This window comes from Muntiacus reevesi, chromosome 1, assembly GCF_963930625.1.
Source record: "Muntiacus reevesi chromosome 1, mMunRee1.1, whole genome shotgun sequence".
Classification (NCBI taxonomy): domain Eukaryota; kingdom Metazoa; phylum Chordata; class Mammalia; order Artiodactyla; family Cervidae; genus Muntiacus; species Muntiacus reevesi.
Genome location: NC_089249.1, coordinates 75,118,569 through 75,136,189, shown reverse-complemented (window position 1 = coordinate 75,136,189; position 17,621 = coordinate 75,118,569). Strand labels below are relative to the sequence as shown.

The window sequence follows — 17,621 nt, the reverse complement described above, 5'->3', positions numbered from 1 at the left end:
AGTTGACAAAATTAAAATGATATCATCTGATTGGCATGAGACACAATGCTGGATTCCCCCAAATTCTGAATGCATCTGTTCCTTTCCCTTCTAGTCACAGGTCCATACATTTTTCCTTGGGAAAATTAAAATACATTTGTAGGATTCTTCTTGTTAAATGCACACCATGTTGGCAAGTTGTATATGGATAGTCAACAAAGGTATTTTATTATGGGCATTCAGAGGGTGTGATATTTCTTTTCCAAATGTCATGAAAAGGTCTAGGATTACAGGATACTGCTCTGCTCTTGCAAGAATGTGTCTGCTTTTATCAGACAACAGGAGAATAGTGAGATGTTAATTGTTGAAGATTAAGAAAAAGTGTTGAAGGCTTGAGAAAAAGCTTTCAAAGAGCTTTTCCCCAAGTTTCATCTCATTATTTACCCATATTCCCCTTAAATATTCCTTTTGTTGTCACCTTCCTCTCATGTTCTTTACAGACATAGGTTTGGTCTTAGAAATGTCTTGTAGTGGTCAAAGGAACAGACCTGGGGAAACCAGTCTGGTTGAAAGAAGCAGGAGAGGCCAGAATCGATGCCAAAGGGTCAGCAGTGAGGAGCAGGTGAGTGGAAGGTCATCTTTCTTGGCAAGAGAGAATTCAACAACTCATATCTCCAGTAGATGATGGGGGTGCTTGGCTCTGAGAGAAAGAGTGTCCAGATTCTGGCTGAGGGGCTGAGGGAGTGGTAGCTGAGCCTGAAGGCCCAGTGCTTGCACTAAGCCATTTGAGATGAGGAGAAAGCAAAGGACACTCAGGCCCTGCCAGAGTCAGGCCAAACATCAAATGTCAGGCTACGCTTCTGTAAAGAGAAGAAGAATGTACAGTAAGGATGGTGACATGTCAAGAAGCGATTATTTCATTCAAACTCAAAGAGGCCAAGAAAGAAGACTAGTTCCCAGAATAGGAAAGGGAGACCCTTCCAGACCCTAATCACACATATCTCACACTGATGTGAACCACATCAGAATCTAGTTCAGTGCCCTAGACTCAATCACCAGATCCCTTGTGAGACAGAAACCATATTCACTTATATTAGCACTTCTCACCCTCCACAATCGCAAAACTCTTCGAGAGAAATGGAAGACCAGCTTCCATTTTGACCAGCTAAGATTAACTAGCCTCCAAATGGCAGGCTCAACTCAAATACTAGTCTTCCATCACTAAAGCCCTCCTTTTCTGGGCACTAGGTGCTCTTCATATTTTTGATCATTTCTCAACTCTTACACAATTCCCTGAGTATGTAACCAGGCAGCCCTGCATGCCAGCATCCCACACTAATTACAAAGCTGGGCTTCAGAGCTGTGACTCTCTGAGTCAGCCACCCAAGGGCTATGCTTTGCATTTCCTGACTCATATAGGGACATATTTCTTCCTTTACTCTCCTGTGAAGTGAAAGTCGCTCAGTCGTGTCCAACTCTTTGCGACCCCATGGACTATACTGTCCATGGAATTCTCCAGGCCAGATAACTGCAGTGGGTAGCCTTTCCCTTCTCCAGGGGATCTTCACAACCCAGGGATCAAACCCAGGTCTTCCACATTGCAAGCAGATTCTCTACCAACTGAGCCACAAGGGAAGCCCAACAATATTGGGAGGTCTACAATTTACAGCTGGAATCCTGGCTTCTCTGAAAAGACACTCTCAAGGATATTCACAAACAGCCCCCTCCCCCAGCCCCATTCCCACAGATTAATTTAAAATCCGGGTAGTGACAATAGCTAGAAGGAGATGGGACCATCTTCTACAGTTTTAGCTTACAGTTTGAGACCTAGGTTCCTCTAAGTCAACTAATCCTGAGCTGAGCCAGGACTGGTCATTTTAGTTCTGCTCCATTGTTTGAAAACAATTTTTATGATTTTGGAAAGTTGCTTATTTTCTCTGACTCTTACTCTCTTCAGATTTAATATAAAGCTATCAACTCAATAATTTTCAAAATCTCTTTTGTTCTCACACTCAATAACTGTATGGTATGGGATTTTTAAACTATCTTATCATTCTACCCATGACTAGGAGTCTCGAGTAATTACTTGAAGTAACACAAAGTAGGTGACTATTATGGGCAGCTGCGCAGCACTAGTAGAATAACCCTTACCCTCAGAGTTCACACGCCACCATCCGCTTCTTCGCCTCCCTCCACTCCAGTCCCCATGGGTTCAACCTACAGGGCTTACCTGAGCAGAATACGACCACATCTTCCTTGTGGTTGCAGTCATGATACCCCCAGGACCTATGCTGACACTGCTCCAAGGACTGCTCTTGCCCTTTGCAATGGACATCATCTAGCCAGATGCGCCCATCTCCAGGGGCAAACTTTCTCCGCAATTTGGCAGGTACAAAGATTGGCCTTCTACAGCCCAGTTGCCGGCACACCACCTGCTCCTCTTTTGTCCCCCAGCCGTCATCACAGACAGAGCCCCATATGCCCTTGTGCAGCACCTCCAGTCGCCCAGAGCAGCTGGTGTCTCCGTTTACCAGCCTCAATTCAAAGGGATCTGCAGGGTCAGGGGATGGAGTGGAAAGAAGAAAAAAAATATCATCTACCTCCTCACTCAAATCCCATCAACACTTCTGAAGCTCTCTACCTGACTATGTTTCTGTGATTATAGCCCTTGCTCTTGTTTCCAATCCATGTGTCCCAGGTCTGTTTCCTCAACTAAGACCTTTTACTTTCCCATCAATTTTATAAAAGTCTAATACTTATGAATGACTTTCTAGTAGTTTTTTTTTTTAATTGAAGACTTCAACAAGTACATAGAATTGTGTGTCCTATTCCTATTATATAGAATTCAATATAATAATAGTTTATATTAATCTAGCACTCGTATTAAGTGCTAGTGCTTAAAGCATTTTCATATACAAAGGCAAGTATCATTAGCTCCATTTTAAGAACAAGAGAATTGATGAGCAGCACAAATAAATAGCTTTGCCATGGTTATTTGAAACATGAGTGCTATGCTTAGTCACTCAGTCCTGTTTGACTCTTCTCCGCTGTCCATGAGGATTCTCCAGGGAAGAATACTGGAGTGGGTTGCCCTTCCCACCTCCAGGGGATCTCCCCAACCCAGGGATCGGACAGGGTCTTCCACATTCCAGCCAGATTCTTTACCACCTGACACACCAGGAAAGCCCCAGAATACTGGAGTAGGTAGCCTATCCCTTCTCCAGGGGATCTTCCAGACCCAGGAATCAAACCACGGTCTTCTGCATTGTATTCAGATTCTTTACCAGCTGAGTTACCAGAATAGTTCTTTATAAACACTGGTTGAATAGAATTCCATTTAATCAAATTCATGAGTAAACCTAGTCACTGGACTTATAGGCATTACCTTCACATTCAACCCATGTGTCCTCATCATGGGTGCAGTTATTATTCCCCTCAAGCCCAGAAAGGCAATAGTGAAGGTTTTCTTCCTGTCCTGAGCATGACACGCTGCTCAGCCAGATGAGTCCTTCGCCCTGGGTATCCTTGTTACAGCATTTTTTGGTCAGTGTGGCCTTTCCACACCCCAGTTGCCGGCACACCACCTTCGCAGCTGAGAGATTCCAGCCTGCTTTGCACACAGTGCCCCATTGCTCTTGGTGCTTCACCTCCAAGCGCCCCTTGCAGCGCCCAGGGCCACCAACCAGTCTCACGATCTCTGGCAATGTGGGAAAAGAAAGGTTAAGTTTCTGCTCCCTGCAAGAACACAGCTTTCCCACAAAAGGGGGCTCCTAACTCTGAATCTTTCTCAGAAATAAGAATGAGACCTCAGCATCAAGCACAAACATTTGGTGACTGTTTGTCTGATAACAAACTGTGGGGTAACAAAGAGAAGACATAGACAAGTCCCTTAGCCAAATCACAGTCTAATGGAAAAGGAGATAGACACACAGAAAATTATCAATGCATAGACAGCAAATATATGAAAGGCATAAAGGAATACAACAACAGTTATATATATATAAATAATTGTTGTATATTAATATGTTTATATATATATAGGTTTCCCAGGTGGATTAGTGGGTACAGAATCCACCTGAAATGCAGGAGATTCTGGAGACCTTGCTGGATTCAATCCCTGCTGGAAAAGATCCCTTGGAGGAGTGTCAGGGAATGTTTGACGGGAGGATTCCTACGTGCTGTCTCTCATGAGTCCTTTGTCCCTCTTCAAGCGGAACAGCACGCTGCTCCCAGGGACTGAGGTCACTGTGTGAGGCAGGCTTGGGTCTCCTTTAGCAAACATTCTCTTTAGGGCAAAACTGCTTAGTCTCCTTCCCCTTTCCTGAGATATGGATTGTCTCCTGACCTGTGACTAACATTACCCCTTGTTCCCTTGGTAATGGTTGCTGTACCTTTGGTTTTCTGATCTCTATCATTCCCGAAAGAAGTTTCTTGTACCACAGCCTATATATACTCATAGAAAAATCATTAAAGCACCTTTGCTCCATCAGAGCTTAGGTCCCTTGGTCTTTTTTTGTCTCTCTCTCTCTTTCTCTCTTTTACTTTCTTATGGTCAACTCCGTACCACCAGGTTCCGGTCCATTAAAGGACCCCAACAGAGGAGGGCACGGGAACCCACTCCAGTATACTTGCCTGGAGCATCCCATGGACAGAGGAGCCTGGCAGATTATAGTCCATAGGGTCACAAAGAGTCAGACACAACTGGACACTGAGCATGCACTCATGCATACATATATATACACAGCTGTTGTGTGTTGGTTTCCTATGAGCATCTCCTATCTACCTTACTAGATGATAGACTCCATGAGAACTGATATACTTACATTATATTTTGGGAGCTCATTTCTTCCCCATAACCACCTGAGCTGTAGACACAAATCTCTAGTGGTTATTAGATCTGTGCATGTTTGTGTGTGTGAAGAAGAGAATCAGGTCCTTCAATAGATTGAAACAAAGAAAAACTAAGATTGAAACTAAGAGAAAATCACTAGTTCAACCAAGTGTGAGTGCTAAGTCACTTCAGTCATGTCGGACTTTGTGTGACTCTATGGAATGTAGCCTGCCAGACTCCTCTGTTCATTGGATTCTCCTGGCAGGAATACTGGAATGGGTTGCTGTTCCCTCCTTCAGGGGATCTTCTACACCCAGGGATTGAACGCATGTCTCTTAAGTCTCTGCATTGGCAGGCAGGTTCTTTATCACTAGGGCCACTGGTCAACCAAGGAGGAGTAATGCTTCAAGGTGAGGATATATTTGTCTCCAGGGCCCACAGTGGAGAAAGGGTGAGAAGTGAAGGACAAGGAATCAGTAATTATTAGTTCATGGTGGAGAATAAAGATAAAGAGGACAAAGAGTGGTCATGCAGGCTATGGGCAGTTGGCATTTGGTCCTTGAGTCCTGCCATACTCACTCTCACACATTGCCCCTGCATCCTTCCTGTGGGAGCAATCATAAACGTCTTCCAGTTGGTCACAGTTAATCAATTGATCTTCCGTCCCACTGCAGTTGACTTTTTTGATGAAGATTTTTTGTTTTTCATTGGCCAATGGCTTATATAAATTACCAGTGGGCATCCCCTTGGCTGCTCCACAGTCCAGCTCCCGGCACACCACTTCCACGTCTTTCATGTTCCAGCCGTCGTCACACACAGTGCCCCACTCGCGATTCCGTTTTACTTCCACCCGCCCTTCACAGCGATGGGGACCGCTCACCAGTCGCACTTTGGGTGGAGGCTCTGCAAAGAAATGAGACATTGGCTGGAGATTAGGAGTGGCCCAGAGAGTACTCAGGCATGTATGCAGTCTTCTTGGAATTCTTCTACCATTTTCAGGATGTGGAGAATTGAAGGGTGAGAAAGTAGGGGTCAAAAGGGAGGACAAGGAGGAGGAGCTCCAGGACTTCATCTCTGAGTTCTGGTTCTGCTATACTCTTTTTTTATTATCATTATTGTTTAAACTGTACTTTTATTTGGGCCTTGGTGAAACTTGGAAAAACAGGTTTAATATCCCTACCTTTGTATTTGGTATAAATAAGTACTTAATATGATTATTTCAGGAGTATATTTTCTAACATGAATTAAGATGCACAATGCTATAATGATCATATCAATAAATACAAATACGTTGCATAAAATTTTAGTTTGTCTTGTAATTACCTACCAACAAATAAAGTATAGCATATATACAAGAATTTTTCTGTGAAATTTGAACAAAATCTGTATTTCAGTTAATAATACTGTATCACAAGTTAACTCCCTGTTTGTCTGTTTTTTTTAACAACATAGTATTCCTCTATATTCAGAATTGAATTAGAGCTTTCAAGCCTCATTCAATTTTTTTTAAAATCACTAAGATAATAAACTTTCTAGATTACCAGCAGTAATCCTAGATGCCAAAATATGTGGAACTATACCAAAGTTTTGAGTGAATATAAATTAGAAATCTAGCATTCTATTCATACTAGGTCAAACAAGTGAAGTCAAACTGTCATAAGTTTTTTAGCTAAGCAAAAAATCGTATGTTTTCTAAAATATAGGTATTATACAAACTATATATATATAGGTATACAAAAGCTTTTCTACAATGTTTGATAAAGGCTTGAGAAAGAACATCAAAAAAAGACAGAGAAACTGGAAAACATAAACTAAATGAAACAAAAACATGAAGCACTGAACATGAAATAGAAAAATTGAAACAGATTAGATAAAAGTAAAAGGCCTCATATAGCCAGTTGTTTTTAAACATGATGGCTCATTAGAAATACATCTGGAGCTTTGGAGATGAAAAGCAGTCCCTCAACATTTGCATTTTTCAAAAATTTCCAAGATAATTCTAATATGCATCTGAATTTTAAAAAGCGACTATGAGTTTTTCTATTAAATGGTAGTTTTAGTGATATGGAATTCTTTTATTTTTCTGTTGACCAGAAAAATGGTCAATGATAATAAGCAGCCACCAGTTACATAATCACAATAGTAAAAGATGTTTTAGTTTCACAATCAATAGCCAGACAAACAATTAAAGATAACTACAATTGCAAGCCATAATGGAAACATGATTAACCTAGCAATATAAAATAATTACATATGATTTGGGGAGTTAAGTAGAGTGTTGTGATAAGTGTAAGTGCATACATGCACATGTTCTCATCCACCCAGTCAGTCTAAGTCTTTTGGTTGGTGTATTTAATTCATTTACACTTAAGTTAATTATCAATATGCATGATCCTATTACCATTTTCTTAATTGTTTTAGGGTTATTTTGTGTATGTCTTTTCCTTCTCTTGTGTCTCCTGCCTAGAGAAGTCTCTTTAGCATTTGTTGTAAAGCTGGTTTGGTGATGCTGAATCCTCTTAACTTTTGCTTGTTTGGAAAGCTTTAGATTTCTCCATCAAATCTGAATGAGAGTCTTGCTGGGTAAAGTATTCTTGCTTGCAGGTTTTTCTTTTTCACTTTAAATATATCATACCATTCTCTCTGGCTTGTAGAGTTTCTGTTGAGAAATCAGCTTACAACCTCATGGGAGTTCCCTTATATGTTGTCATTTTTCCCTTGTTGCTTTTAATATTTTCTCTTTGTCTTTAACTGTTGTCAGTTTGCTTACTATGTGTGTGTCTCATTGTGTTCCTCCTTGAATTTATCCCGCCTGGGACTCTGCCTTTCCTGGACTTGTTTAACTATTTCTTTTCCATGTTAAGGAAATTTTCATCTATTATTCCAATATTTTCTTAGGTCCTTTCTCTCTCTCTTCTCCTTCTGGGACCCCTATAATGCAAATGCTGGTGTGTTTAATGTTGTCCCAGAGGCCTCTTAGTCTAGTATTCATTGTTGTCATTCTTTTTTCTATGTTCTGTTCTATGGCAGTGATTTTCACCATTCAGTCCTCCAGGTCACTTATCTGTTCTTCTGCCTCAGTTATTCTGCTATTGATTCCTTCTAGTGTATTGTTCTTGTCTGTTTGGTTTTTAGTTCTTACAGGTCTTTGGTAAACATTTCTTCCTTCTTCTCCATTCTATTTCTGAGATCCCATGATCTTTACTATCATTATCTTCACTATCATTATTCTGAATTCTTTTTCTGGAAAGTTGCCTATCTCTACTTCATTTTAGTTGTTTTTCTGGGGGTTTATCTTGTTCCTTAATCTAGGGCATAGCCCTGTGACTTTTCATCCTGATTAACTTTCTTTCTGTAATGTGGTTTTCATTCTAGCCACTGTGGGGTTGTGGTTCTTTGACCAGAGATTGAACCTATTTCCCCTGCACTGAAAGCATGATGTCTAGATATAATTTGGGCTAAACAACCTGACCCTCTCTCAATATCAATGATCCACTCCCAACCATCCTTGCTACTTCCCATGACATTTTCCCATGTCCAAGAACCTAGCTCAGAAGTAATACAGAGAGTGTTGGGTAAGAGAAGAGTTGGAGCCTCAAAGTCTCAGAGCCCTAAAACTGGGTCTAGAAGATTCTGTGTGTTGGGAGCGGGTCTCCAGATCAGTTCTGAGGAAACCAAGACTTATACATGGAGTATAGAGGACTGTGTAGGGAGACAAGGGAAGAGCCTATGAGGAAACAAGCTTCTGGATACTACATTCCAAGTACTGTTTTATGAACACAGAGAACAGTGATGATCAAGATAGCTAGCATTGCTGTCCTCAAGAAGATTATATTTAATAGACTTGAAGCAATCCCATCAAGTCCTCTCAGCCCCAGATAGATATAGTGATAAAAAAGATCTAAGTTTGCCAAGCCTCCAGGGTGACATCTGTGGTTCCTGGAGGGACAACTTTTGGACTCTTGTGGTTTATCAGACTATGAACAGTATATGACAACTTGGGCTACATGGAAGGACTCAGATACCTGTATGAATGAAATACAATTTCTCAGGACCCAAATTTCTACTGCCTACATATATATGTGTGTGTGTGTGTGTGTGTGTGTGTATTCCTTTATTATTTCTTTCATATATTTTTCATAATTTTTCCTTTATTCCTTTCATATATTTGCTTTCTACATATTAATAATTTTCTGTGTGTCTATCTCCTTTTCCATTAGACTGTGATTTGGCTAAGGGATTAGTCTATATATATTATATATATTAAATATATATAATATATATAAAATTGTTTTTGTATTCCTTTATTCCTTTCATATATTTTCTTTCTATGCATTAATAATTTTCTGTGTGTCTATCTCGTTTTCCATTAAACTGTGATTTGGCTAAAGGATAAATCTATTATATATATATATATATATATATACACACACACACACACACACACACACACACACACACACACACACACATTCATATACAACAAGGCTCAGTGGGTATAGAATCCACCTGGGTTCAATCCCTGGGTGGAAAAGATCCCCTGGATGAGGGCAGAGCAAACCACTCCAGTATTCTTGCATGGAGAATCCCATGGACAAAGGACAATGGCAGGCTACAGTCCATAGGATTGCAGAGTCAGACACAACTGAAGTGCCTGAGCATACACTCACGCAATATATATATACATATATATATATACACAGTTGTATATTGGTTTCTGATGAGCATCTCCTGTCTACCTAACTAGATGATAGATCCCTTGAGAACTGATAAACTTACATTATACTTTGGGAGCTCATTTCTTCCCCATAACTCCACCTGAGTTTTAGATACAAATGTTTAGTGGTTATTGGATCTGTGCAGGTTTGTGTGTGTGAAGAAGAGAATCAGGCTCTTGGAAAGACTGAAACAAAGAAAAACTAAGATTGAAACTAAGAGAAAATCATTAGTTCAACCAAGTGTGCATGCTAAGTTGCTTCAGTCATGTTCGACTCTGTGTGACCCTATGGATTGTAGCCTGCCAGACTCCTCTGTCCATTGGATTCTCCAGGCAGGAATACTGGAGTGGATTGCTGTGCCCTCCTCCAGGGGATCTTCCTCACCCAGGGATTGAACCCACATCTCTTAAGTCTCTGCATTGGCAGGAGGGTGCTTTTACACTAGTGCCACTCTTCAACCAAGGAAGAATAACAATTCTAGATGAGGATATATTTCTCTCCAGGGTCCACAGTGGAGAAAGGGTGAGAAGTGAAGGACAAGGAATCAGTAATTATTAGTTCATGGTGGAGAATAAAGATAAAGAGGACAAAGAGTGGTCATGCAGGCTATGGGCAGTTGGCATTTGGTCCTTGAGTCCTACCATACTCACTCTCACATATTGCCCCTGCATCCTCGCTGTGGGAGCAATCATAAACGTCTTCCAGCTGGTCACAGTTAATCAATTGATCTTCCGTCCCACTGCAGTTGACTTCTTGGATGAATATTTTTTGTTTTTCATCGGCCAATGGCTTATATAAATTACCAGTGGGCGTCCCTATGGCTGCTCCACAGTCCAGCTCCCGGCACACCACTTCCACGTCTTTCATGTTCCAGCCGTCGTCACACACAGTGCCCCACTCACCATTCCGTTCTACTTCCACCCGCCCTTCACAGCGATGGGGACCTCTCACCAGTCGCACTTTGGGTGAAGATTCTGCAAAGAAATGAGACATTGGCTGGAGATTAGGAGTGGCCCAGAGAGTACTCAGGCATGTATGCAGTCTTCTTGGAATTCTTCTACCATTTTCAGGATGTGGAGAATTGAAGGGTGAGAAAGTAGGGGTCAAAAGGGAGGACAAGGAGGAGGAGCTCCAGGACTTCATCTCTGAGTTCTGGTTCTACTACACTCCTTTATTATTATTATTATTGCAGTTCATGGGTCGCTGAGAGTTGGAGACGACTGAGTGACTGAACTGAACTGAACTGAAACTGTGTTTTTACTTGTCCTATATATATATATGTATGTATAGTGATAAATATATATATATTTGGCATATATATATATTGATAAAAAAGATCTAAGTTTGCCAAGCCTCCAGGGAGAGGTCTATTGTACCTGGAGGGACAACATCTGGACTTGTGGCCTGTGGTCTATCAGACTATGAACAGTATATGACAACTTGGGCTACGTGAAAGGACTCAGATACCTGTATGAATGAAACACAATTTCTCAGGACCCAAATTTCTACTGCCTACTTTGTCTCAATTCTGCACAAACTCCCCAGAACTTGGCATCAACCCCTATTCATTTGTTTTTTATCTCTCCTCTTCTTCTATAATTTCTTGAGGGAAATGACATGAGGAATGGAAGTTAGATACAAAAATTAAAATAGAACTATAAAAAACTAAGGAAGTTCCTATTGTTGCACCATGAAGCTTAAGGCGTGTATATATTATTCAAGAACAGTCATCTAGAAATAACTTCTGGATCACTGTAACTAAGATTAGAGTTTGGATATGCTTTATTGTATGCTCTAGCAAATATCAGGATCATGCACAGGCTATTTTATTTTATTTTGAGTTATAAAATTCTAGGTTTATTTTTAATTTGGCCATGCCACATGGCATGTGGGATCTTAGTTCATCAACCAGGGATCAAATCCACCACCCTGCATTGGAAGGATGGCATCTTAACTGCTGGACCACAAGGGAAGCCTCCAAATTCTGGTTTTAAATAAGTTTTCCTTTTCCATGGAGTAGAGGACTAGATCACATTGTAGGAGAAAAGAAATATGTTTAAGAGAGAGAAAGAGAAAAGTATCAAAGAAATGCAGCTAAAGGGAAAAGTAGGGCTGAGAAGATTTAAAAGCTAGAGAGAAGACAAAAGGAGCTCAACAGGGCAGCTGTGTCCTAGGCAGTGTTTTAGCCTACATTATTAGCTGAGGGCTTGAGAGACAGGGACCCAGGAGTGGGTCCTCCATCCCTGAGTATAAAGAGAGCAGCTGTCTCCTGGCACTTGCAGCAAGGCATAACCCTGGAGGCCAGAGAAGAAAAACCAGGTCATCTGAGTATTGGACTGGGACCCAGAAGCAGCATTTCTTTAAGGAAGCAAATTGATCCAGCAGGGTGTAAGATCCTGTACATTCATAGCAGAGTTTGCAGCTGCCCCTCTCTCATAAAGCCTCTACTATCAAGAGAAAGAACAGGCTGAAGAGACATTTTCAAAGAAACTCATAATCCTCAACCAATCCCCTTGATTTTTGGACCATCAGAGGCTTCCTCTTCCACAGACTAATTCTCTTTGTGCCACCCCATTCTCTCCTCAGCTGAACCGTTTGTGCTCTGCCAAAAGACTCCTTGAAGAGATGACCAGTGGCCACTGAAATCCAGCCTGCACTCTGCTGATGAAACCATGTGGTGCACAGAGGTTGGTGCATTTCTAGTTCAATGATAACATTAAAGGTGGCAGAGGGACCAGGAAGTAGTAGAATATAGAAGGGGAAAAGAAAGTTTATTTCCCAGGAGATGAGGTGTCTTCTGAGCCTGAAACAAAGCCATCTGCTTTGTTAGATGATGGAGCTAGAGCTGGGCTAGCATCTTGGGTCACACAGGCCAAATGGAGAGGAATCCCTTTGCAGGATAAACCACTCAAATTTTCTCTAAGTTTTGGAAGTGGAAATCTACCCATAAAAGACTGAGTAGGTGGGTTGGGAAACCAGAAAGAAAATTCACTGGGGCTGTTTTGAACCACAGCCTCTCTCCCTTGCCCCAGGAAATCAAAATTTCCACTCTCCAGAGCTGAAAGTCCACCCTCTTAGGACCCCAAAAAATCTTACCTAGAAGTCCAGGTCCAGTGCAAAAGGCTGAGCAAATAAAAAAGAGAGAGAGAGAAGTGAATGAGATCAAGTAGTCAACTGCCAAGGCTTTGTTCAAAAACGCAACTCTCTAAAGAGTTTTGCTGAATTTGTGGGACAGAGAGATAAATACACAGCCCCCAAGGTTAGGCCTTTTTGAAACCTTCTCCTTCTCCTCCCTCTCCTCCTAGAATGACCAGCCTAAAAAAATACATGGACACTGACTAAGAGCCAAAAAGACCCATTCTACCATGGCTAATTAGACCTATCATGTTCCCTTTCCATCTGATGTTGGTTCTACCCCAGGCATGGATAGATGTGATTTTCTGTTTTAATCTATTAGATTGATCGGTGATTACCACCTACACGAGAAGTGTGGTGATGTAGTATCTGAGTCCAACAGGAAAACATGCTGGAGATTTCTGGGAAGATGTGTTGAGGCCAGTGTGAGAGAAGCAAGAGAGACTCCATCTCTCTTGGCCTGTCATCCATCTTAAAGACTGGATGTGAACTGGGACTGAACTCTGCCCAAGAGTGAGAAAACCGTTGCTAGTGAAAACCAGGTCTCTTGGAGACTTCCCTCCCTACAGATGACAAACGGAGATTGAAGTTAATTGTCAAGCTGCCCCTGTTAGATTAACCATGGAGATATCCCTCTTGAGGTATAATCATTGTCCCCCCACCCCCACCCTGAACCTTAATTGTTTGTTCTCCTAGCACCTATTTGTTGTACAACTCAGTCATATACAACAAAGAGGTTGCTAACATGTAACCAGTCACGTAGCAGGGGGGGGGATATAAATCTGGACCTCTCAGAAACATCAGGGTCCTTGTTGGGAACTGATTCCTCTTGGATCCACTGGCGTAATAAACTGTACTCCACTGTCTTGAGTGTGTTTTGTCTGAGGTGTGTTTTGTGACTCTGGATTCCACAACAGATGCACTGGTTGGGGAGGGGGGAAAAAAAGATATCTTGAAAGACATATGAGAGGGTAACAGGCAGGAAGGCTTGGAGTCCCCAAGTGGAGGAAACAAACTACAAGTGTCAAATGTTTTTTTTTTTGGTTTGTTTTTGTTTTTGTTTTTCCTTCTCTATACAAAATTAAAAAGAGAGTTCTTTTAAAATTCTGTGTTGCCATGACAACACCTGGTTCCACCTGAACTTAACTTTTCTCAAACCTTGAGTTAACCAATGCATTTTTCTTATGGAAATGTTTTTCTTAAACTATGTTAATGTATTTACCTTATTTCCATTTCTTCAAGTTGGTTGCCAAGGCTCAGAACCCATAATGGCTCAAAACATCAGTATGTTTTTCTCATGGAAGTGTTCTCTTAAGCTATGTTAATGAAATCCACCTTTGTTCAAGATTAATGTCAGTTGTTCTACGGCCCAGCCTGACTCACCTTGTGTCAATGCTATCTCAAAATGCATGTTGTGGGTGAAGGGGGCTGGTGTCACTCTTGATTTTGATGCTTTTTTTTTTTTCTCTAATTAGCAGCTTGCTAATAGGTATATAACTCCTTGCTAGAAACTATCAAGAGGATATTCTTTCTGCATTCTTCTGATGTCTATGTCAGAAGCTTTCTCTATCTCTTTTATACTTTAACAAGACTTGATTACACAAAAAGCTCTGAGTGACCAAGCTTCATTACTGTCCCCAGCTTGAATGCCTCTCCTCCAGAGGCCAAGAATCTCAGCATCATTCATGGTTCATAGCAGCAACCTTTCACATAGGAGAAAATGGCAGTATTTTTCTGTGTTCACTGACACTGCATTTAGACAATGGTCAGCAAACATTTGTGTAAAAGGCCAGATAGTAAATATTTTAGGCTTCATGGACTATACAGTCTGTTATAGCCAATCAGCTCTATCAATGCAACCATATACATGTAAATGAATAAGCATGACTCTGTTCCAATAAACCCTTATTTATGAACAATTAAATTTAGATTTCTTGTCATTCTCATGTGTCACAAAATTTTATTCTTTTGACTTTTCCCACAGTTTAAAAATGTAATATACATTCTTAGTTTGCAGGCAGCAAACCAGGTTTGCTGAACTTGGTTGAGAGTTCAGAAAGCAGTTCTATGCTAATTTCCAAACTTCCAGGTTTAAATATCAGCACATCTTTGAATGATCAGAGTTTCTTCCTACAAGATCTCTGTGTAATCAGACTCATCTGCTCATTAGTCTCCACCCTATTGCAAACTGAAAGTCAGTGAAGGACAGGGAAGTCTGACATGCTGCAGTCCAGGGGGTCACAAAAAGACAGAAACAACTTAGCTACTGAACAACAGCACATGCTATAGAGAGAGTCCTGTGACTATCAGTGGTCTCTGAAACCCAGTGTTTTGAACTTCAAAACTCATCATCCCCCAACACCACTCCATCTTATAGGATCTTTCTAAAGGAGTTATTATCATTGGACTTCCAGCCTAGAGCTTTTTAGGTAAATCCATGTATTTCATTGACTTGTCCTGGAATATTTTCTTCCAAATATTTGCTTTTCAAGTAATTGGTTGATAACCACATGTCGTTAGTCTTTAGGATATAGCCACTCCCAGACTCAAAAAGACCTTGTCTGCAATTGGCTGAAACTCAAGGTTATAATATACAAGGTTATAATATAAAAGTCTAATAACACAAAGCATGTATATATGCAAAGGAAACTGAATGTGATGAGCCTGATAGGTGTGAAAGTGATATAGCCCAAAGGTGACTTGAGAACTCTGTAATGGGGTTGATCGCCATGAGTATCACAGATCAGAAAGACTTCATGTGGGAGGTGCAACTAAAGATAAGCCTAAGAGATCCAATAGTAACTTCACAACAGGAGATGGGGGACTCTCTACTAGGTAACATAAGTGGTGTGTGGGTGTTTAGGAATGTAACCAGCAGTCTACATACAACACACAAATGCCCAACTGAGAGACCGGTTGGTTTCAGTGGTATATTGGATCATCAAGAATATTAAAATGAATGTGATTGATTAGGGAAGGGACCTAGCGGACTATTTTATCTTGTGGAAAGGCTCCTAACAAACCTCTGAAGAACATAACATTATTTCATAGATGAGAATGAGATTTTGGAGGGATATGGTAACTTTAAAATTCAGACAGCTAAGAAATCAAAGAGCAAAGATTGAAATCCAGATTTCAATTTGATTTCAAAATCCCAATTTACTCTAAATTAATCTGAGCAATAAGAAACTGGGAAAAACTAGGGAAACACATGAAATACGTTTGAGAAGAATCAGTATGATCAATGAAAGGTGTTTGTCCTGCAATTCTACTTCCTTTTCTTGCTGTTATCCATGATCCACTTATTTGTCTTTTTATAAATAGTGCATTTAGGAAAATTTGTGTGAAAAAGCAATAGTATAAACTATTACTGAATTGATAGTGTGAATATAGGGAAATAGAAAGTTTTCTGGCAATCAAGATGGATTATAAATTGAGTACAGGTTAAGTAGCTTTAAGGATTTAGAATAATTACCAGATATAGAGAAAGGGGGAGAGTAGGGAGGAGTCTTTCCTTGAAAGATACCTAGATCTGTACCACATGGGCAGTTCCAGAGTACACCGAAGCCTGGACCCAAAGGAGCAGAAATACTCACCAAAGATCAAGAAGAAAAACAGAGCCATGTCCCAGATGGCTGAAGATGGTGAACCGAAATGTAAGGCTGGAAGGAGGATCCAGAAGAGGAATATGCAGCTTTGGTTGCAAGTGTGCTGTGAGGAGGGAAGTAGCAGGTCCTGTCTGCAGTAGAGGCTTTATCAGACAACTAGAAACCAGTGGGCTCAGAGGTCAGGACAGATAGAGCTGGACTTGCTGAACTCAGCATGTCCCAGAGGAAGGGAGGTGACCGGAACTGGCAGAAAGATGATGAAAACAAAAGAAAACAAACAAACAGAAATCTCAAGCTGCCATGCTTTGGTTCTGCTGTAATCCTAGCTCCATCGAGCTCTGCTTTAGTCCCCTCACTATGTAAAGAAGAAAAACAACTCCCATAAGGAAAGGCAAGTACCAAGAATAAGGGCCATTTCACATTAGAAGATCAAGCAATGCTTGATCCTCATGTATGGTTTGTGGGGGTTAATAAGTCAATTTCAATTCTTTCCTTCCAAATGGAAGTGACTGGAAAACATAGAGGCCAAAGATAATAGAGCAATTCCAAAGTTACCCTTGAAGTCACCATAATTCAGAATAAGGATGGCAATCCAGAGTCAAGGTGCCAGTCTTTGCAAATATGATTTGATTTATTTCTCTCAAACCAGCTTCTCCCATGCTAAGTAGAAGGCCTAGTACATGAATCTGCTCTTCTATGCTTGTCCTGGTTTATGCCCATCTTTGGAAACTAAATGGAAGCAGTTTCTTGTCATAACGAAATCAGGTTGTTCTTAAGTCTAAGATATGATGGACAGGGAGTTCCAGAAAAACATTTACTTCTGCTTCATTGACTACCATAAAAGCTTTGTCTGGATCACAACAGACAAATTTGTCTGGAAAATTCTGAAGTGCGAGTACCAGATCACTTTACCTGTCTCCTGAGAAACGTGTATGCAGGTCAAGAAGGAACAGTTAGTATAGCACAGGGAGCTATATTCAATATTTGTAATATCCTATAAGGGAAAAGAATCTGAAAATACATGTGTGTATATAACTGAATCACTTTGCTATACAGTTGAAATTAACACAACATTGTAAATCAACTATGCTTCAATAAAAATAGTAGTGAGAAGAAAAAATTAACCAGCCTCTTGATGAGGGAGAACAAGGAGAGTGAAAGGTCAGGCATGTTGAGGCATGCCCCGGAAAAGTGCCACAAGACAAGTTCCGGAGGCTGGCTAAACTTCCGGGAACCGACCCCCTGCAGCCTGGTCCAATCAGGTACCAACACGGAGCCCTTGGACACCAACCGCCGCTGTGGCCCGCGCTTTCTTCCTTATATGGGAAGACCTGGCTTGGACGCCGGCCC

The 17,621-nt window shown here is 40.9% G+C and overlaps 1 protein-coding gene across 1 annotated transcript; it reads right to left on the bottom strand.

Moving 5' to 3' along the window:
- Positions 1–275: 275 nt before the first annotated feature.
- Positions 276–16,389, bottom strand: CD5L (CD5 molecule like). The gene is made up of 7 exons (XM_065925997.1): positions 16,260–16,389; positions 12,625–12,651; positions 10,179–10,502; positions 5,390–5,713; positions 3,365–3,676; positions 2,210–2,530; positions 276–839 (listed from the first exon to the last, which is right to left on the bottom strand). The coding sequence occupies exons 1-7, from the start codon at positions 16,285–16,287 to the stop codon at positions 832–834; spliced, it is 1,344 nt and encodes a 447-aa protein (XP_065782069.1). The 5' UTR covers positions 16,288–16,389; the 3' UTR covers positions 276–831.
- Positions 16,390–17,621: the final 1,232 nt, after the last annotated feature.

Bases quoted from the DNA above. Each gene is read 5' to 3' on its own strand.
- CD5L (XM_065925997.1), bottom strand. From the start codon at position 16,287: ATGGCTCTGTTTTTCTTCTTGATCTTTG. The intron at 10,503-12,624 runs GTAAGATTTTTT...ATTTCTTTGCAG, and splicing joins CACTGGACCTGGACTTCTAG to AATCTTCACCCAAAGTGCGA. The intron at 3,677-5,389 runs GTGAGTATGGCA...CCACATTGCCAG, and splicing joins TGCAGGGGCAATGTGTGAGA to AGATCGTGAGACTGGTTGGT.